This window comes from Myotis lucifugus, unplaced genomic scaffold (genome assembly GCF_000147115.1).
Source record: "Myotis lucifugus unplaced genomic scaffold, Myoluc2.0 scaffold_69, whole genome shotgun sequence".
In the NCBI taxonomy this organism is placed as follows: domain Eukaryota; kingdom Metazoa; phylum Chordata; class Mammalia; order Chiroptera; family Vespertilionidae; genus Myotis; species Myotis lucifugus.
This window is the reverse complement of record NW_005871117.1, coordinates 4,657,645-4,679,904: the sequence shown is the minus strand read 5'-3', so window position 1 is coordinate 4,679,904 and position 22,260 is coordinate 4,657,645. Positions and strand designations below refer to the sequence as shown.

The window sequence follows — 22,260 nt, the reverse complement described above, 5'->3', positions numbered from 1 at the left end:
GCTGAAACTTGGCTATAACTGAAAGGTTAATCCTTTACCCAAATTAAAAAAGGGGTAACTGAAAACTTTCCCAGGTTCTCTGAAGTAGTTGGTTGGGGAAGTAGCTACACTGTACATCCTATGTAAATTGGATCTACCATTCAGACCTGCCCTTAAAGAAAAGGCATAAAAAATTAAAGAATTTTGTTCCCTGCCTTCCCCCCTAGACAGCAGACAGAGCATACCTACGAATTTGTATACATATATGCACTGAAAATGGAGTGAAGAGGTTGTGGACTGAAAACATAACCTGCTTTTTCCTCCATATCTCGAGCTAATTTTAAAGTGGAAGCAAATCACTTTCCTGAAGTCATGGTTTTCTCATTCTTGACCAGAAAAACACCTCAAAATCCTGAATTATTTGCCCGTTAAAACAGGAAAAATCAACGTGGAAACATTTCTTCCTAAGTTCTAGGCTGATAATAAGAAACCAGTTTATAGTAAACCCAAAACAAATCTAAAAGTTCTCATTTAATGAACAGACATAGTCCTCATGTCCTATCTCTCTGTGACCAACTCTCAGGCATATAAATTCAACCCTCAGAATTAGGATGACAATTAGGGAGAACAACAGCTTTAAAAAAAATCCTCACCTGAAGATTTTTCCATTGCTTTTAGAAGGGAGGCAGGGAGGGAGAGAGAGAAACATCAATGTGAGAGAGACACATTGATTGGCTGCCTCCCACACATGCCCCGACCAGGGGCCGAGGAACAGACCTGTAACCCAGGTATGTGCCCTTGACTGGGAATCAAACCCAAGACACTTCAGTGGGAAGGCTGATGCTCTAAAAACTGAGCACACCAGCCAGGGCCAACAACGGCTATTTTTAAAAGTTATATGGATTAAGAAAATGAAATAAAAAGCATCCAATTTGCCTTTGAAAGAAAGAAGTTAAAAATAATCTCTATTTGCAGATGGCATGATTTTACATTAGAAAACCTTAAGGAATCCACCAAACAGTGTGAATAAGTAAGATAGTGTTTTATAAAACCTGTCAGTGTTTTGGAAATCACACACTGCAGTACACAAAAGGAACATACAGACATTGTCATATAAACCAAAAACTAAGAGAATTCATTGCTAGCAGATTTGTACCACAAGGAATGATAAAGGAAGTTCTTCAGACTGATGAAAAGTGATCACAGATAAAAATTTAGATATTCCAGAATAAATGTAAATCACTCAAAATGGTAAAAATAAGTAAATGATAAATGTGGGTAAGTAGAAAAGAGTTTCTCTTAATTTGTTAAATATAACTGTTGAAAGCTAAAATTCTAATATTGTACTATAATATACAGATGAAATATAAATGACAAGTATAGTATAAAGGATGGGGTGGTGGTAAATGAAACAATAATTATAAGGTTCTTACATTTCACTTGAAGTGGTACAGTATTAATACTTTAAGTAAACTATGAAAAATTATAATTTCTAGAGAAACCACTAAAATAAAAAATGCAAAGCAATAGAGCTAAAAGGCCACTAGAGACCCAACTATACGTCTAGAGGAGATGCACCTTAAAGACACAGGTAGGTTGAACACAAAAGAATAGAAAAGACATACCATACAAATAATAACCACAATAAGCTGCAGCGGTTCTCAACCTGTGGGTCGCGACCATTGGAAAACACATATAGCATATCAGATATTTACATTACGATTCATAACAGTAGCAAAATTACAGTTATGAAGTAGCAACGCAAATAATTTTATGGTTGGGGTTCACCACAACATGAGGAACTGTATTAAAGGGTCGCGGCATTAGGAAGGTTGAGAACCACTGATAGAGTACTAGATCAATATAAGACAAAACAGATTTCAAAAAAAGGCTTATTACTAAAGATAAAGAAGGAACTTTCCTTAAAAATAAAAGGGCCAATTTATCAGAAGAGCATAATAATCTTTTGTTGTTGTTAACCCTCACCAAGAGTATTTTTTCCACTGATTTTTATTTTTATTTTTTAGAAAGAGTGAAGGGGAGGGAGGGAGAGAGGGAGAGGAGAAAGAGAGAGAGAGAGGAAGGGAGAGAGAGAGAGTCGGGGATAAAACCTGCAACCCAGGTATATGCCCTTGACCAGCAATCGAACCTGCAACCCTTCAGTGTGTGGGCCAACACTCTAACCACTGACCCACACTGGCCAGAGCAAGCATAATAATCTTATCATTAAGTGTGTATGCACTTAATACTAGAGCTCAAAATTCATGAAGCAAAGACTGACATCACTTGAAGGAAAATATAGACAAATCCACACATACATTGAGATTTTACCATCTCTCACTAACTAGACAAAAAAGTCAGTGAGGAGATAAAAGATCAGAATACTATCAACCATCTTGATCTAAATGATATTTTTATAATACTAAACTAAAAAGTGCAGAATACACACTTTCCAAGTGCATATGAAACATTCATCAGCCCTGGCTGGGTAGGTCGGTTGGTTAGAGCATCGTCCTCAATATACCAAGGTTGAGGGTTTGATCCCTGGTCAGGGAACATAAAAGAAACAACCAATGAATGCATAAATAAGTGGAACAACAAATTAATGTGCTTCTCTCCCCCTTCCTCACTCTCTCTAAAATCAATAAAACTAAAAAAAGAAACATTCACAAAAAAAGACCATATGCTGGGCCATAAAACAAGTCGGTCAATTTAAAGGACTAAAAAGTTATAAAGTACTAGAGGTTCGGTGTACGAAACTCATGCACTCAGGTGTGTGGTGGGGAGTCCCTCAGCCTGGCCTGTGCCCTCTCTCAGTCTGGGAGCCCTCGGGGGATGTCCGTCAGTCGGACATCCTTAGCGCTGCCGTGGAGGCAGGAGAGGCTCCTACCACCGCCGCTGCGCATGCCAGCTGTGAGCCGTTTCTGGTGTACTGACCACTACCCCTAGTGGGCAGCTTCTGCGTTGAGCGTCTGCCCCTGGTAGTCAGTGTGCATCATAGCGACCAGTCGTTCTGCCGTTTGGTCGATTTGAATATTAGAGTTTTATTATATAGGATTGGTTTTAGAGAAAGGGATAAAAACATTGCCTTGTTGTTCCACTTATTTATGCATTCATGGGTTGATTCTTGTATATACCCTGACCAGGGATCAAAGGGTGACCTTGGTGTATACAGACAATGCTCTAACCAACTGAGCTACCCCACCAGGGCCTAAACAACATACTTTTAAATAACACATGGGTCACCAAAGAAAATATCTCAAACAGGATGATGATGAAAATACAACATATGAAAATTTGTGGGATGTAGAGAAAGCAGTATTTAGAGGGAGATTTACAGCAGGGGTCCTCAAACTTTTTAAACAGGGGGCCAGTTCACTGTCCCTCAGACCGTTGGGAGGGCCGGACTATAGTTTAAAAAAAAACTATGAACAAATTCCTATGCACACTGCACATATCTTATTTTGAAGTAAAAAAACAAAACGGGAACAAATACAATATTTGTATTTGCATGTGGCCCACGGGCCGTAGTTTGAGGACCCGATTTACAGCTTTAAAAGTTTTTCTTAGAAAAGATAAGTAAAGTTCCTTTTTAAGAAGCTAGAAAAAAGCAAAGCAATCTATATTGAAAATAAGTAGAAGGAAATAGCAAAGATTATGAGCAGAAATCAATATAATAAAAAAAAACAGAGAAAACTAACAAAGTCAAAAATTGATTTTTTGAAAAGTTTAACAAATTTTCCAACTCCCTATGTAAACTAAATAAGAACAAAGAAAAAAGGAGAAAAGATATAATTCACCAATGTTAACAGTAAAAGAGGGGATTTCAGATTTATAGATTCTACATGCATCAAAAGGATAATGGAATATTATAAACTACTTTATGTCAATAAATTCAATAACTTAGATGAAATGGGCCAATTCCTAAAAAAATATAACATAAAAATTCACACAAGATAAAAACACAAATTCTGAATATTTATATATTTACTAAAGGAATTAATCAAAACCTTCCCACAAAGAAAACTGCAGGTCCAGATGCTTTCACTGGTGAAACTATGTGCCCATTTCATTTCATTTGTTTGGTTTGAAAAAATTAAAACAGGTACCATAGGTACTTTACATATATTCTCACATTTACCCTTCCTAACTCTGAAGTAAAGATCATGCCCTAGTCTCCTCCCCCGTGCCAACCCCCAACTCTACTTTACTTGGCTTCTTAGCCTCCTAAAAGAAAGTCTTGAGAAGACCTGGGTACAGCAAAACACACCCCCTAAAGACTCCATTTAGTCTTGTTGAAGAAAAAAGCACTGTTTGCAAAACCCCAGCGGGGGGCCTCACAGCTTCTGCAAACAGAGCACCCGACAGCTAACTGCTCACCTGCTATGCAAACATGGAAAAGACTTCCCCAGATCTCCCTCTCCCTCAGCACCCTGGTGTTTCCAGTGCCCCCAAAGCTTCAGAGAAGACCAGTCTTGAGCCCATTATTCCTTCCCCAGTAGTTCTGCAGCCAGCCCTCACCCACCCGCTCCCGGGAACATTCCATAACAGACAATCAGAAAGAAACAACAGCAATCATATATAAATTTTTCCTGAAAATAAGGAAGAAAATTCTCCCCAGTGCAGTTTATGAGGATAGTATACTCATACAAAACCTGAAGACATTACAAAAGAGAAAATTATATACCAATATCCCTCAATACTTAACAAAATGATAGCAAATCATATCTACCAATATATAAAAAGCCTAATACATCATTACAAAGTTGGGTTTCATTCAGGACAATAAGAGATAATATAATCTACCATATTAAGAAAATAGGAGAAACCAAGATGGCGGCATAGGTAAACACCTGAAATTGCTGCCTCGCACAACCACTTCAAAAATACAACTAAAAGACAAAACAGACATCATCCAGAACCACAGGAAGGCTGGCTGAGTGGAAATTCTACAACTAGAAGGAAAGAGAAAAGCACACTGAGACTCAGAGGAGCTGCGGAAGTAAAGTGCAGAGGTACGGAGGCTCGAGAGCGCAAGGAAAGGGGCTGGCAACGGAGGACACCGGTGTCTTTTGCAATCGGGAGGGAGGCACAAGCTCCCGACGGCCCTGACTCCAGTTCCGGGCGAGTCTCTGGGGACCCAGACTCCTACGGTGAGAAACTGGACTGTCTGGCAGCGGGCGGAACTCGAGGGCGGCTTTCTCTCAGAGGTGCTTGCAGCGATTACCAGGACACTGAGACGCGGGACCTCTTAGGGCAGGACTAAGGATCAGCCATAGCTGTTTGCTATGCCCGGTTGATTCCCTGAGACCCCGCCCCACCCAAGCTGTGCACAGAGGCTTTTGCATATGAATGGGCTGGCCCTTTGAGATCTAAAATTACCTAACAAACTGCAGCTGGGTCAGAGAGACCCAGAACATCCAAAAGAAGGCCCAAGGCCCCACAGCAGCTTGCACTGCTTCACAGCTGGGCCTCATCTGGGCACCTCCAAAACCCAAACAAGGAAGAGGAACCTGCAGATCTCTCCATAGCTCCTGCTGGGTAGCCTCAGGCAGAGGCTAAATTAGCACCTCCTTAGAGATCTAAGAGCCTGTGTACCCAGTGGTCAGATTGGGGCCATCCAGATTACAACTCCTCAGATCCATAAAGGACACACTCAGGGGGCAGACTCAGTGAGTACCAAAGCCCCACTGAAGCAAGTCTTGCCCCATAAGGGTGTCTTCAGCACAGAAGTTCTCCCACTGTAGACACAGCTGATTCTCACAGACAATTGGCCTGGAGGTCAATTCCTCCCAGTGATACCTACAACAATCAAGGCTTAACTACAAGACTGTGCACACAGCCCACAAAGGGGTGCACCAAGAGTGTCCACCCCAGGTAATTGGGGAGGCTGAGCCACTGGACCCTATAGGACACCTAGCACAGAAAGCCACTCTATCAACACAGGGAAGCATAAAAAATGCAGAGACAAAGAAACAGATCACAAATGACAGAAATGGAGGAAAGCAAACTACTGGATATAGAGTTCAAAACCACGTTTATAAGGTTTTTCAAGAATTTTCTAGAAACCGCCGATAAATTTAGTGAGACCCTTGAGGATATGAAAAAGGACCAACTAGAAATTAAGCATACACTGACTAAAATAAAGAATAATATACAGAGATCCAACAGCAGACAAGAGGATCCCAAGAATCAAGTCAGAGATTTGAAATACGAAGAAGTAAAAAACACCCAACCAGGAAAGCAAAAAGAAAAAAGAATCCAAAAATATCAAGATAGTGTAAGGAGCCTCTGGGACAACTTCAAGCATACCAACATCCGAATTATAGGGGTGCCAGAAGAAGAGAGAGAGCAAGATATTGAAAACCTATTTGAAGAAATAATGACAGAAAACTTGCCCTACCTGGTGAAAGAAATAGACTTACAAGTCCAGGAAGCGCAGAGAACCCCAAACAAAAGGAATCCAAAGAGGACCACACCAAGACACATCATAATTAAAATGCCAAGGGCAAAAGACAAAGAGTAAATCTTAAAAGCAGCAAGAGAAAAAAAGTCAGTTACCTACAAGGGAGTACCCATATGATTGTCAGCTGATTTCTCAACAGAAACTATGCAGGCCAGAAGGGAGTGGCAAGAAATATTCAAAGTGATGAATACCAAGAACCTACAACCAAGATTACTTTATCCGGCAAAGCTATCATTCAGAATTGAAGGTCAGATAAAGAGCTTCACTGATAAGAAAAAGCTAAAGGAGTTCATCACCACCAAACCAGGATTATATGAAATGCTGAAAGGTATTCATTAAGAAGAAGAAGAAAAAGGTAAAGATAAAAATTATGAATAACAAATACATACCTATCAACAAGTGAATCTAAAAATCAAGTGAATTAAAAATCTGATGAACAGAGTAAACTGGTGAATATAATAGAATCAGGGGCATAGAAAGGGAGTGGACTGACAATTCTTGGGGGGGAAAGGGGTGTGGGAAGAGACTGGACAAAACTCATACACCTATGGATGAGGACAGTGGGGGGGGTAAGGGCAGGGGGGGGGAACTGGGTGGAGGGGAGCTATGGGGGGAAAAAAGAGGAACAACTATAATAATCTGAACAATAAAGATTTATTAAAAAAATAAGAAAATAAAGGAGATTTTATACAGGTGTATATATAAAGTATTTGACAAGATTCAACACCATTTGATACAAATCCTTTTTAAATTAGGAAGAAAAAGATTTTTCTTAATTTGATAATGGGCATCTATGAACAGTCTATTCTAATATCCAACTTAATGGTGACATATTGAATGCTTTACATCTAAAATCAGGCAGAAGCCAAGGATGACCACTCTCACCACTTGTATTCAACATTTTACTAGTGATTGAAGCAAGTACAATAAGGCAAGAAAAGAAGGGATTAATATAAAAAAAAGGAGAGGTGAAACTCTGTTTGCAGATTTCTTACATAGAAAAACCTAAGGAATTCACAAAACAACGAGGAGAATAATCAAATTTAGCAAGTTGCAGAATATAAGCTCAATATAGAAAAATCAATTGTATTTAAATAGCAACAGCAAACAGTTGGGAAATGAAATGAATATTCCATTTATAATAGCATCAAAACATAAAATATTTATGCATACATTTAAAAAATATGTACAAGACTTGTGTATTTAAAAAACTACTGCTGAGAGAAGACCTAAAATAATGGAGAGATAGAATATGCTCATGAAGGAAGACTCACGATCACTAAGATGTCAGTTCACTCCAAATTAATCTACATATTAAATGTTATTGTAATCATAAGTCCCACCTCTTTTTTACATAGAAAGAGACAAGCTATTTCTAATATTTATATGGAAATACAAAGAAACTAAAATATGTAAAGTAATCTTAAAAAAGAAGAATCAAGTTGGGAGGATTTAGAATACCTTCTACTACTTTAAGACTTTCTATAAAGCTACAGTGATCAAGACAGTGAACCTGTGATCAAGACAGTGAACCTGGGCATAAAGAAAGACATATAGACAAAAGAATAGAGAGCTATAAAATAGGTCATTTGATTTTTGATAAAGGTGCCAAAGCAAACAGATGGAGGGCCTTTTCGACAAATGGTGCTGGTACTACTGGATATCTATGTAAAAAAAAATCTTGACTTTTACTTCACACAATATATAGAAATTAGAGATGGATCATATATAAAATATAAGAATTAAAACACTAATATATAAAATATAAGAATTAAAACACTAATGCTTCTAGGAGAAAAATATAGGAGAATCTTCATAGTTTGGTGGTAAAGGGTTATTAGGACCAGAAAGTAATAATCAAAGTATTAAATTGAATGAATTACACTTTATCAAAATGAAAAAAAAAGCTTCTGTTTATCAAAATACACCATTCAGAAAGTGAATAGGCAAGCCACAGGCTAGAAAAATATTCACAAAATATAGATTTAATATAGGGCTTGCATCTAAAATATATCAAGATCTTCCACAATTCAATAATAAGACAAGCAATCTAATAAAAATGGGCAAAAGATTTGAACAGACACTTCACCAAAAAAGATATATGAATACTAACAAAAAAGCTGCTTAACAGCAGAAGTCAACAGGGAAATACAAATTAAAACAACGAGTTACCTTTATATAAACTCTAAAAGCACTTAAATTAAAAAAGACTGTTGTTAACCAATTATTGACAAGAATGTGGAACAACTTGAACTGCTGCACATTGTTGGTGAGAGTGTAAACAGATATACTGTGAAAAAAAGTCTCATAGTTTTTTTATAAAGAAATATTCATTTCCCTTGGACCCAACAATTCTCTTAGGTATTTATCTAAGAGAAATGAAAATACGTATCCTCATAAAGACTAACAGAAGACTGTTTATAGCAGCTTTATTCAAGATAGCCAATAACTGGAAATAGCCAATATGTCCAACGAAAGGTAAATTGTGGAGTATTCATAAAATGGATTACTATTCATAAAAAAGGAAAAAAACTATTGTACATGCAACAATATGAATGGATCTCAAAAATAGACTAAAAAAACTTTAAAGAGTATACACCGTATAATTCCGTTTTTATGAGGTTCTAGAACAAACAAAATTAAACTATGGTGGGGAAATGCACAGAATTAAGGTTGCTTCTTGGTGAGTGGAGGCAGAATTGACTCTGAAGGAGCACAAGGGAACTTTAAACGAATACTGAACTTCAGTTAGTATTTATGGTGAAGTATTCAGGAGTGAATGCGCTTAAGTCTGTATTAATTTGAATGCACCAAAAAAAATTAAGAGATTGATAGAGGACTATCAGGGAAATACTAGTACAGCAAAATGTTAATTGAGCCATATATATGGATGTTCTTTCAATAATTATTTCAACTTTTCTAAATGTCTGAAAATTTTCATCATAAAATATTGGAAGAAAATTGTATTTTTAATTCTTCCAGCTCTCTCTCACTGCCTGTACAAACTGGAACTGAATTTTTATAAAGCCCAAAGGTGGTGTTATTTTCAGAGTAATAATTTTACCCTTTAAAAAAAAAACCCCAACAAACTTTAATACAAGATATAAATCAAGCCATTCCTTCTCACCAAAGAATGAATTAAAAAGAAGAGTGATTGCCCTAACCGGTTTGGCTCAGTGGATAGAGCATCAGCCTGCGGACTGAAAGGTCCCAGGTTCGATTCTGGTCAAGGGCATGTACCTTGGTTGCGGGCACATCCCCAGTGGGGGGTGTGCAGGAGGCAGCTGATCAATGTTTCTCTCTCATTGATGTTTCTGACTCTCTATCCTTCTCCCTTCCTCTCTGTAAAAAATCAATAAAATATATTTTAAAAAAAAGAAGAGTGATTTTAGTTTCACATTATGTATGTAATCTCTGGCTCTGATGGAGAAGTTCAGAAGTTTCATGCACTGTACCTCAGCTTAGATGACTACTTCTAAGGCTAATCATTTAAAGATGGGTACCTGTCTTGACTATAATTTTTTTAAAATGTAACTTCACCCCACCCTATATTTACTGAATTTATTGGGGTGACACTGGTTCACAAAATTATACAGGTTTCAGGTGCACAATTCCACAACACATCATCTGTACTCTGTATTGTGTGTTCACCACCTCAAGTCAGGTCTCCTTCCATCACCATTTATCCCCCTATACTGCCTTGACTTTAGTCTTTAGCACAAGAAAATATATTTGCTGAGTTTGGCCTCTCAAGGTGAAACTCAGGGATAGGATGTCAACAAAACAGAAAAAAACTTTTGGGTTTAATTACCTTTATCAAGAGATGCCCCAGCCATGTGGTAAAAGCTCAATGCAGTGTCCACATCATTAATATTCTTTAGGAAAGTAAAGAAGTTCTCCACTTCCTGAAATGTCAGACCCTGAAAGAAGAGAGAGAGCAAAGTAAGGCAGGAACCTCGAACAAAAAGCTGCATAAAATGCAGCAACGAGGCTGTTATTCATGTCGATCAACCAGAAATTTATGCTATGTCTAGAATAGAGACTGAATAAATTAGTCAAGGAATGTCAAATTTGAACACAACCGGGGAATAAAACTCTAGAATTTTACTCAGAGAAAAAAAAGCTGGCTAATTGCTTTCCTCTCACATGTAAAATATGACAAGATTGCTTTCACTGTTACAGTGGTGGCTGGATATCTTTAATGAAAATATTTCAAAAAAAGAAAAGAAAATATTTCAAACTGGGCCTTGCAATTAGTCACAATCATCTATTTTGATATTTCCTAAATGAGCTGTAGCCACTTGATCTGTCATACATCTTAACAAGACCAGAGTCAGGACTTCTATTTAAATAATCTACTTACAAGGCTAACTAAGCTTTTGAAGCTTAAGCTAATTAAAGAATCACCCTAAATCAGTGATACACACTGGAACGGTTTCAGAATGTAGAACCCAAGGACCTGGGAAGCTGTTCATTATCTCAATTTAAAAGCTATGGATAGAGCAATTTGCCACTTAATTTTAATTTGATGAAATTCTGTGAATGAAGAAATTCTTTTCAAAAGCCAGTCAAAGATTTGTTGACCTCAAATTCTACGTTCTATGAAGGCTCAAGAGAGAGTAGTTACATAAATAGGGGCTACAGGGAATTCCCTTACAGGGAGGAAGACTTGTCCTATTTGCCATTTCCCACTTTGCACACATCATGCTGTGATGGAATGAATACAATTTCTAAGAAGTAATTACCACTGAAGAGACACTGAGATCAACGCCTTTTAATGAAAAATCAGGTCCTTAATGGATTGCAAACGTTGGCGGCTTCCACTTAGTGCTGCTGCTCTTCCAATTTCCATTTCCCCAAACCACAGAGCCCAGGAGTCCACAATGATATCTCAGTAATAAGGAAACCTTAGGATAGACAATCCATAGTACTTTCCTCATATTCTCCAAACTGGGTCAATGTTATCTTTCTTATTTTATCAATCAAACTAAGAACTAAACTACTGAATGTATAATTCTATCGCATGATCTTTTATAGTTTATTCCCCAAGAATCAAAGAATTTAAACTTTTCCTTGTGGAATATGATGACCAAATAGAAAGGCACAGCCCTGGTCGGTAGGGTTTAGTTGGTTGAACATTGTCCCATGCACTGAAAGATCACCAGTTTGATTCCTGGTCAGGGCACATACCCAGGTTTTGGGTTTAATCCCAGGTCAGGGTGTGTGTGGGAGGCAACCAATCGACGTTTTTTTCTTTCTCCCTTCCTCTCTAAAAAATCAGTAAAAACGTATCTTTAAAAAAAAGGCACAGAAAAACATAAATGTACAACTTAACAACCTGTTGTAAAATGAACGTCCATAAAACCATTCAGGTCAAGGAACAGACTCTTATCAGCATCCCAGAAGAAGCCTCCCTCTGTCTCACCAACATGGCCCTTCCCAACCATAAGCCTCTTCTCTTCTCAGTGGTAATCATTTTTCTGATTTTTAGGGGCTACATTTCATTGTCTTTAAAAAAATAGCCCTATATATTATCCATTAATGCATCTTAAACAGAAATAAGAGTTTAGTTATGTCTTTTCTGAACTTTATAAATGAATCATGAAGTATGTATTCTACAGTCATGGACCGCATAATGATGTTTCAGTCAACAATGACTGTATATATGACAATGGTCCCATAACATTACAATGGAGCTGAAAAATTCCTATCCCATGTAGCCTTGGTAACATCATAGTGCTATGCATTACTCACATGTTTGTGGTGATGCTGGTGTAAACAAACCTACTGGGCTGCCAACTGTCAGTTGTATGAAAGCATAGCACATAACATGTGTTTCTGTAGTTAGATATATTTTGATACACAAATACTTACCATTGTACTACAATTGCCTACAGTATCTATATATATAAAAGCCTAAGCAACCGTTACGACCCAATGACTGGAATGACTGGAACAATCTGTCGATCAGTTGCTATGATGCACACTGACCACCAGGGGGCAGACACTCAATGCAGAAGCTGCCCCCTGGTGGTCAGTGTGCTCCCATAGCCAACCTCCTGCGGCCCCTCCCCTCAGCCCCCCCCTCCCTGGCTGGCTGGCCAACCTCCCACAGTCCCTCCCTCTGGGCCTCAATCAGGGAGCAGGCCAGCCAACCTCCCAGGGTTCCTCAACGTGGCTAGCCAGCCCCCAGATAGGCCTTGATTACCAGCCAGGCCAAGGGGTCCAACCCATGCATGAATTCATGCACTTGGTCTCTAGTTCAGTACATAACAGGTTAGGCTAGGAGCAACAGACTACATACCATATAACCTAGCTGTGCAGTAGGCTATAAGTTTGTGTAAGTACACTCTATAATGTTTGCACAATGATGAATTGCCTAACTACGCATTTCTCAGAACATATCCCTGTTGTTTAGCGGCACATGACTATAGTATATATGGCTTTTCTCTTTAAGATTTGTCCATATTTTTGTGTACATATGTAGTTCATTAATTTTTTAAAATATATTTTTATTGATTTCAGAGAGGAAGGGAGGAGAGAGTCAGAAACATCAATGATGAGAGAGAATCATTGATCAGCTGCCTCCTGCATGCCCCCCACTGGGGATCGAGCCCACAACCCAGGCATGTGCCTTTGGCCGGAATTGAACCTGGGACCCCTCAGTTCACAGGCTGACGCTCTATCCACTGATCCAAGCCAGCTAGGGCGTTCATTAATTTTTATTGCTATGACTATTCCATTGTGTAAACATACCAATTTATCCATTCTATTTGGGCTGTTTCTAGTTTTGGGCAATTATGAACAATAGTGTGGATAAAGCATTTATTCAAACATGTATGGAATACCTACTATGTACCAAGCTCTGTAATATTTGGCAGTGAAATGGAAGGTCTATACTAAATAATTTTTCTATAACTTGAGGTCATTTTCTTGGCCTTGACTTAGAGCAGTGGTTGCCAACTGGTGGTCCGCAGACCACTGGTGGTCTGTGAGGTCTGAAAGGTTGGTGACCGCTGACTTAGAGCATCCAGATGTAGGGCTCATTCCTTCTATGAATGCCGCAGTATGCTAAGGTAAGCACTAGGCTAGAATCGACCTTATGGAGAATTACAGGTTCTACAATATCAGCTGCTAGTGGATGGATACACTAATACCATCTTCTCCTCCCTTCATCAAAAGACATGCAGAGTTGAAAACAACCCAAGTGTCCATCAATAGATGAATGGATAAAAAACTTGATATAATAAAATATTATTCAGTCTTTTTTAAAAAAAGAAATTTTGACACATGCTATGTAACATGGATGAACCTTGAAGACATTATGCCAAGTGAAATAAGCCAATTACAAAAGATTAAATGTTGTATGATCCCAAATATGGGAGGTATTTAGTGTAAATTTAGAGAGACAGGAATTGAATGGTGGTTGCCAGGGGCTCGGGAGAGGGGAAAATATGGAATTATTGTTTAACTAGAGGCCCGATGCACGAAATTTGTGCAAGGGGCTTGGCCCTCACAGCCACAGTGGCTTGCCTCGACCCTCACAGTCCCGGCTTCATCCGGAAGGTCATTCAGCTGTCCGGTCTAATTAGCATATTACGCTTTTATTATTATAGATGAGTACAGAGTTTCAGTCTGAGAAGATAAAAAGAGTTCTGGAGATGGATGGTGGTGATGGCTGTACAACAGTGTGAATGTACTTAATGCCACTGAATTGTACACATAATGGTAAATTTTGTTATGTATATTTTTAAAAAGGCTTGCTAAAGCTTTTTTACTTTTCTTATTAAGGTGTGAATTTTTACGGCAGGGGGACAATAGGGACCTGAGTTATTGAAAGGGTTTTGTAAGGCCAATAGGTTAACATAAAATTCCAAAAACAGAAAAGGCATGACAGTGAAAATGCTCCCTACTCTGACAACCTTTAATGTTTGTTAATTTATTTATCATGAAACATTAAAAAATACAGCTCAAGACCAGAGTGCTTATGCTGAGAATCATTTGAGGACAGACAGCTAGGACAATCTGAATTGAGTGACTATTCATTTGATAATTAGAAAAATGGTGGCCTACAAATCACATTACAGTCAAACCTTGAATGTCTCCCATCTCGAACAATGTGGTTATCAGCCAAGTTATTCACAGAACAAATGTCTGACACCTCTTTCAAGCTAATACCTCAGTATGACAAAAAGCATCTCTCATGCAACAAAGGAGGGAATGCTTTTGTTGCTGGCAAAATTAACCATTAGCACAGTTTTAAAACATAAAGAGGCCATCAAGAGTGCTAAGGTTGCTAAGGGTGTGAAAGAAACAATGATTACAGACAATTAAAGAGGTAGAAAAACTGTTGATTTAGATAAACAGAAAAGCAGTTAGCCCAGCCGTGGGCAAACTACGGCCCACGGGCAGGATCCGGCCCATTTGAAATGAATAAAACTAAAAAAAAAAAGACTGTACCCTTTTATGTAATGATGTTTACTTTGAATTTATATTAGTTCACACAAACACTCCATCCATACTTTTGTTCCGGCCCTCCAGTTCAGTTTAAGAACCCATTGTGGCCCTCGAGTCAAAAAGTTTGCCCACCCCTGAGTTAGCCAGTGACAGCCATTTTGAAGGCAGTTATTATGTGAATAAGCAAAGATGCTATGTGCGGGCCTGAAAGGCACCCCTGGACCGAATGCTGAAAGTGATTCGCCTGCCTGGCTGGTGTTGCTCAGTGGTTGAGCATCGACCCATACCAGGAAGTCATGGTTTGGTTCCCAGTCAGGGCACAGGCCTGGGTTTCGGGCTCAATCCCCAGTAGGGGGAATTCTCTATTATTGATGTTTTCTATCTCTCTCTCCCTCTCCCTCTCCCTTCCTCTGTGAAATCAATAAAAACATATATAAAAAAAAAAACAACAACCAAAAACTTTGTGATTCAAAACACTAAGAAGCCCTAACCGGTTTGGCTCAGTGGATAGAGCGTCGGCCTGCAGACTGAAAGGTCCCAGGTTCGATTCCGGTCAAGGGCATGTACCTTGGTTGCGGGCACATCCCTAGTAGAAGGTGTGCAGGAGGCAGCTGATCGATGTTTCTCTCTCATTGATGTTTCTAACTCTCTATCCCTCTCTCTTCCTCTCTGGAAAAAAAAATCAATAAAATATATTTAAAAAAAACAACAACAAAACACTAAGAAAAGAGACAAATCATAGACCAGGAGAAAATATTTAAAAAGTATATATCTGATAAAGGACTTGTATCCAGAATTATGTAAAGAACTGTTACAACCCAATGAGATGGTAATAATAACCTAATTAAAGAAAGATTTGAATAGACTTCTTACCAAAAAGATATATGAATGTCTAATAAGCATATGAAATGATGTTCAGAATCATCAGTCATTAGGGAAATGCAAATTAAAACACAATGAGACACCACCACACACCTATTAAAAAGACAGCAATGGCCCTGGCCAGGTAGCTCAGATGATCAGAGCATCATCTTGATATGCCAAGGTTTCAGGTTTGATCCCTGGTCAGGGTACATACAAGAATCAACCAATTAATGCATCCATAAGTGGAACAACAAATTGATGTTTCTTTCTCTTTCTCTCTAAAAATCAATTAATAAAAAAATTAAGAAAAATCTTAAAAATAAAGATAGTAACAACTTTTTGTGAGCATGTGGAGAAACTGGAACTCTCACACACTGCTGTGGAAATGTAACATGGTACAGCTACTTTGAACAACAGTTTGACAATTTCTTAAAAAAAAATTTAAATATAATTTTACCATACAACCCAGCCATTCCACTCCTAGGAATCTTCTTAAGAGAAATAAAAACACAGGTTTACATAAAGACTTGTATGCAAATGTTCATAAAGGTATTACTTATAATAACCCCAAACTGGAAACAATTCAAATGTTCATAAACTGGTGAATGGATAAATAAAATGCAGTATATACATACAATAGAATACTATTTACTATACAGCAACAAAAAAGTAACAAACTATTAATATCAGCAACAACACGAATAAACCTCAAAAAAATGTAAGTAAAAGAAGCCAGACACAAAAGACTACATTATTATATGAAAACATTTATATGAAATGTCCAGAAAAGTCAAATCTATAAAGATAAAAAAAAGATTTATGGTTGTCAGTGGCTAGAGTGGAAATAGGGATTGACTGTAAACTGGTATGAGAGATATTTTTTTTTTAAATATATTTTATTGATTTTTCCACAGAGAGGAAAGGAGAGGGATAGAGAGTTAGAAACATCAATGAGAGAGAAACATCGATCAGCTGCCTCCTGCACACCCCCTACTGGGTATATGCCTGCAACCAAGGTACATGCCCTTGACCAGAATCGAACCTGGGACCCTTGAGTCTGCAGGCCGACGCTCTATCCACTGAGCCAAACCGGTTAGGGCGAGAGATTTTTTTTTCTTTTTCCTTTTAAAAGTATATATATGTATTTTATTGATTACAGAGAGGAAGGGAGAGAAAGAGATAGAAGCATTAATGATGAGAGAGAATCATCAATTGGCTGTAGGGCGAGAGATATTTTTGAAGTGATGGAAATGTTCTAAAACTGGGTTGCAGTGACAATTGCATAAATCTGTAAATTTACTAAACATCATTTAACTGTACACTTAAAACGGGTTAATTTTTTGGTATATAAATTGTACATCAATAAAACTTTTAAAGAAATAAAAAGCAGTTGCAATAGATGAGAAGATGGGTAAGGAAAATTTGGCTTCACCTGGAGTCAGCTATAAAAGCAGATATTTAGTGCTGATAGGCCATGGATGAGTATAAACACACTGTAATGGATGGATTCCCTCGCCTTGTGTTTTAATCGGTCATAGCAAATTCATCTGCCAGGAATTAATTAATCCATCACCTAAGTTTTTTTAAGTGCTTGCATTGATCTGATGACCACATGTGGCTCAACCCTTAAACATCTGCAAGAATAAGTGAATAGGAGAGCCCATGTGAATATTATCCACAGATAGCATGAAATTAATAATTTATGTATTATTATAATCCTATATAATAAAAGCCTAATATGCTAAGTGTCCGGTCATCTGGTCATCCATTCAACCAAAGCATAATATGCTAATGATATGCTTAGGCCACTCAACCGCTCGCTATGACGTGCACTGACCACCAGGGGGCAGATGCTCCAACCGGTAGCTTAGCTTGCTGCTGGGGTCTTGCCGATTGGGACTGAGTGAGACAGGCTGGACACACCCTGGAGTCTTCCCGTGGTGCCTCCCCAGCTGGCCAACCTTCTGTGTCCCTCCCCGATCCAGATTGTGCACCAGTGGGGTCCCTCGGCCTGGCCTGCACCCTCTCGTAATCCAGGACCCCTCCGGGGATGTTGGAGAGCTGGTTTTGGCCCGATCCCGCTCAACGCAGGAGCTGCCCCATGGTGGTCAGTGCGCTCCCACAGGGGGAGCACTGCTCAGCCAGAAGCCAGGCTCATGGCTGGTTTGGTTCCCAGTCAGGGCACAGGCCTGGGTTTCTAAAAGAGACTAGGTCTTTTTTAAAAACATGTTTTTATTGATTTTTAAAAAAAAGAGAGATAAGAAGGGAGAAGGAGAGAGAGAAACATTGATTGGTTTTGCACACACCCTATGGGGGATCGAGCCCAAAACCTGGGTATGTGCCCTGACAAGGAATCGAACTGGTAACCCTTTAGTGCAGGGGTCCTCAAACTTTTTAAACAGGGGTTCAGTTCACTGTCCCTCAGACCGTTGGAGGGCCGGACTATAAAAAAAACAACTATGAACAAATTCCTATGCACACTGCACATATCTTATTTTGAAGTAAAAAAACAAAACGGGAAGAAATACAATATTTGTATTTGCATGTGGCCCGCGGGCCATAGTTTGAGGACTCCTGCTTTAGTGCATGGGACAATGCTCAACCAACTAAGTCACACTGGCCAGGACAATTTGCTAAATTATTAAAGTTTGCAGCTTCTGCACTCTTGAGCATAGAAAAACCAACACTATTAATTAAATTTATAAAGTCTCAGAAACTGTCTTTTAATGAGGGGAATACAACAATTTAGAGGACAAAAAGGAAATTTTGGAGCTGTCAGATTTGGCCTAGAAGAATTCACAGAAAAAAGAATATTGAGGGGAATAGGGAAAATCTAGTAGAGGATAGGGATTAATTTTTAAAATAAAGCTCAAACAAAACATGTTCTCCCATTAAAAATAGAAAAAGAAAAGAAAAGAAAAGAAAAGAAAACTCTGTTAAATAAGAAACATGGTGGTTACTCAGGGTATGAACAGTAAATTTCCCAGGCAAGGCAGGTTCCCAATTCTTCAGGCTATGACTCAGGGACAAAACAGCTAGAGCCACCAATGAAGCATGGCTCCTCTAGAGCAGCAGCTCATAAGCCTAATTTCATTTCAGAGTTACCTGAGAACCCTTTTAGAAACTCTGATGCCTAAACCCAACCATTGAGCTTCTGATTTAATTGGTTTGAAGCGGGCCTCAAAAATCACATTTCTTAAAAATTCCCCAAGTGATCCTACTGGGCAACCTGGGTGGAGCAGCATTGCTTTAGAGCAGCGGTTCTCAACTTGTGGGTCGCGACCCCTTTGGCGGTCGAACGACCCTTTCACAGGGGTTGCCTAAGACCATCCTGCATATCAGATATTTACATTATGATTCATAACAGTAGCAACATTACAGTTATGAAGTAGCAACGAAAATAATTTTATGGTTGGGTCACAACATGAGGAACCGTATTTAAAGGGCCAGAAGGTTGAGAACCACTGCTTTAGAGGAAGAGTATGGAGAAATAGAGCTGCCACAGATCTGGAAGAGGAAGTGTTGGTTTCCAGGTGACTCTGGGCGGGTCATCTCTTTCTCTATATCTCTATATTTTCAAAGGCAAAATGAGCTACCAAGGCTGCTAGAAACACAGAAAAAGAAAAATGGCTGTGAAGCACTGCAAGGTCATTCAGTATTATACAGATACTAGAGGCCCGGTGCACAAAAATTTGTGCACTCGGGGGGGGGTCCTTCAGCCCGGCCTATGCCCTCTTGCAGTGTGGGACCCCTCGGAGGATGTCCACCCCAGTGGGGACACTCACCCCATGGAGGTTTGGCCAGTCTGGGTGAGGGGCTGAGGGCCGTTTTCAGGCTGGCCAAGCTCCCTGGTGACGTAAGCTCCCAGCCTCTCCTTTTTTTCTTTTTATTTTGGGATTTATTTACCTTCTATAATTGAAACTTTGTTGCCTTTAGCGGAGGCCTGCGGAAAGCTTGGCTTCCTCCATCGCCAGGGCAACCCACTCCTGCTCGCTCCAGCTCCGTGGCCACTGCTAGCTGAAAGCAGGTACCTGGGGTTTGTTTACCTTCTATAATTGAAACTTTGTTGCTTTCAGTGGAGCTCAGAGCTGGCTACAGCAGGCGGGGAAGCTTGGCTTCCTCCAACACTGGAGCAAGCAAACCTCCTGCTCGCTCCAGTTCCATGGCTGCTGGCCGCCATCTTGGTTGGGTTAATTTGCATATATTATTCGCTCTGATTGGCTGGTGGGTGTGGCTTAAGGTGTAGCGAAGGTATGGTCAATTTGCATGTTTGTATTTTATTAGTGTAGATTTATTTAATACACCACTAGGACCTTCAATCTTTTAGGTCTGGTTTGGTATTTTGTACAGAACCACCCCTCTTCCTCCCCCCACACAAAAATTAACATAACCCAAATGAAAACTCACATTTTCATGGTAACAATTTATCTAAAGTGAAAAAAAAAGCAATTAGAAAAGATGGCGATTCCCCTCTAATGGGAAATGGTCCCAGAGAGATGGACTGGTAACTACAGGAGCAAAGGTCCTTCATTCACTCTCATTTTACCTAATTACTATGTTCTCAACTATTTAACCAACATGAAAGGACATCCAATCTCATTCTTGCTAGAGCAGGCTGGAATTCTGGGCCAGAAGTAATTTAGCACCCCCAATTTTTTTAAAATGTATTTTATTGTTTTTTTACAGAGAGGAAGGGAGAGGAATAGAGAGTCAGAAACATCGATGAGAGAGAAACATTGATCAGCTGCCTCCTGCACACCCCCTACTGGGGATATGCCCGCAACCAAGGTACATGCCCTTGACTGGAATCGAACCTGGGACCCTTGAGTCCGCAGGCTGACGCTCTATCCACTGAGCCAAACCGGTTAGGGCAGCACCCCAAATTTTTACCATCTAACAAAATGTGTCCTCTCACTTCAGAGCTCTTTTGAAAGGTCTTCAGGTCCTAAATTAACTTATCCTGCCAACTTTAAATACTCTATTCCTTCAAGGGAGATGTCTCCAGCACCCAATTTATTGCTCTTAAATATAAATTTATAATAAAACATGAATTAGCTTATCCTGATAGATAATTATAAGGCCAAGTCAATGTCTGAACAAACTTAAAAATAAGTCTGGTTAAAAGAAAGGAGTGTTTCCTAATGCAAACACTATGCTTCCAGGACCAGCACTAAAAATCCACCTAAACATTTGCAATCTGTTTTCTGAAATTATAATTTCCAGCAGATCTGAGCTGGTATATGTACTGTCATCTGTCACTTTCCATTAATGATGAGTCTTTCCCTCCAGCCGAGGGAAACACCTGCTCTAGGGACACGCTGGGCTGAATTCAGAGAGGCTGACACTTTCTCTCAGAGCCCAGCTGCCCTCGGTTGCAGGTTACAGCCTGGTCAGAGGTCCTTTCAGCTTCCTGCCATCCAAGACAAGGAGGAAGAAGTCTGGGTGATGAGAACTGCTTTCTACCAACTTGAGGCAATGCTATTCATGCAAGATTTCCTGCACAAAAACCAATAACTAAGAAATCAGACAAGTATAGTACTAGTCATCCTATTTCTTATTTTCAGTTATTCAACCTTTAAAGCCACAGTGCCCTTATAATGCACATCTAGGACAAGCTTCTGAGTTCATGAGGCCAATGAGGTTAAACAATTTATCTAATGGCCATGGAAACCTCTGAGGCAGGGCCTGAATTCAAGTCTTCTAGCTCCATGTCTCCCATACTGCATTATCTTGGCAATATCTCATGGGACATTTTTAGTGCCAGGTCAGTTTCCTGGTCATGGCCAAATTGGTAACCACTGTCCAGTGAAATGAGCATTGGGCTGAGAATGAGAAGACATGGGTTTGCTGGCATTGCTCTGCGTGTGTGTCTGAGATCTTTAAGAGGTCTGACCTCTTAACTAATTTCTGCTTCAATGTGTCCTTCCCACTCCCTGGCAAATCCCCAGATGCTGACTCAGTTCTACCATCTGCCTCTTCTTGCTCTCGGCGTAGCCAGTGTTGAAAGGCATTAGAATGGGGTTGATGAGTGCCACTAGAAATCCATGGTCTGCAGTCTCAATGCTGCTCAATCATCTCTTCCTGAATTCTCTAATAATCTTAGTATCAGTTTTTTTTGCTTCTATGCTTGCTTCCTTCCAAACTATTTTTCATAAAGCAGTCAGAATCATCTCTTTACATATACATACAACCATACCACTTCACAGCTCACAACCCTTTAATAGCTTCCCATTGCACTGTGAATAAAATCCAAACTCATTCCATGCCTGTAAGATCCGGCATGTTCTGGCTCTCTTCTCCCTCTCTGACTGCATCACAGTCCATTCTCCTTGCTAGTAGGTTCCAAGCACAACAGTCCTCTTCAGTTCCTTACACATGCCAGATTTGCCTTTCCTTCCTTTATGGAATGAATGTTTGTATCCCCCAAAACTTATACATTGAAGCCCTACCCCTCAGTGTGGTTTTATTAGGAGATGGGCCCCTAAGTAAATAAT

General features: G+C 39.4%; 1 protein-coding gene across 4 annotated transcripts in view; it reads right to left on the bottom strand.

Moving 5' to 3' along the window:
- The window catches only part of MICU1 (mitochondrial calcium uptake 1), a 164,784-nt gene that overhangs the window by 20,788 nt on the left and 121,736 nt on the right, over positions 1–22,260 (bottom strand). For all 4 annotated transcript variants that reach the window (XM_023755126.1, XM_023755127.1, XM_006090278.3 and 1 more), the window contains one exon: positions 10,257–10,365. In XM_023755126.1, coding sequence (XP_023610894.1) covers positions 10,257–10,365 — 109 coding nt within the window. The remainder of the gene's footprint in view (positions 1–10,256; positions 10,366–22,260) is intronic.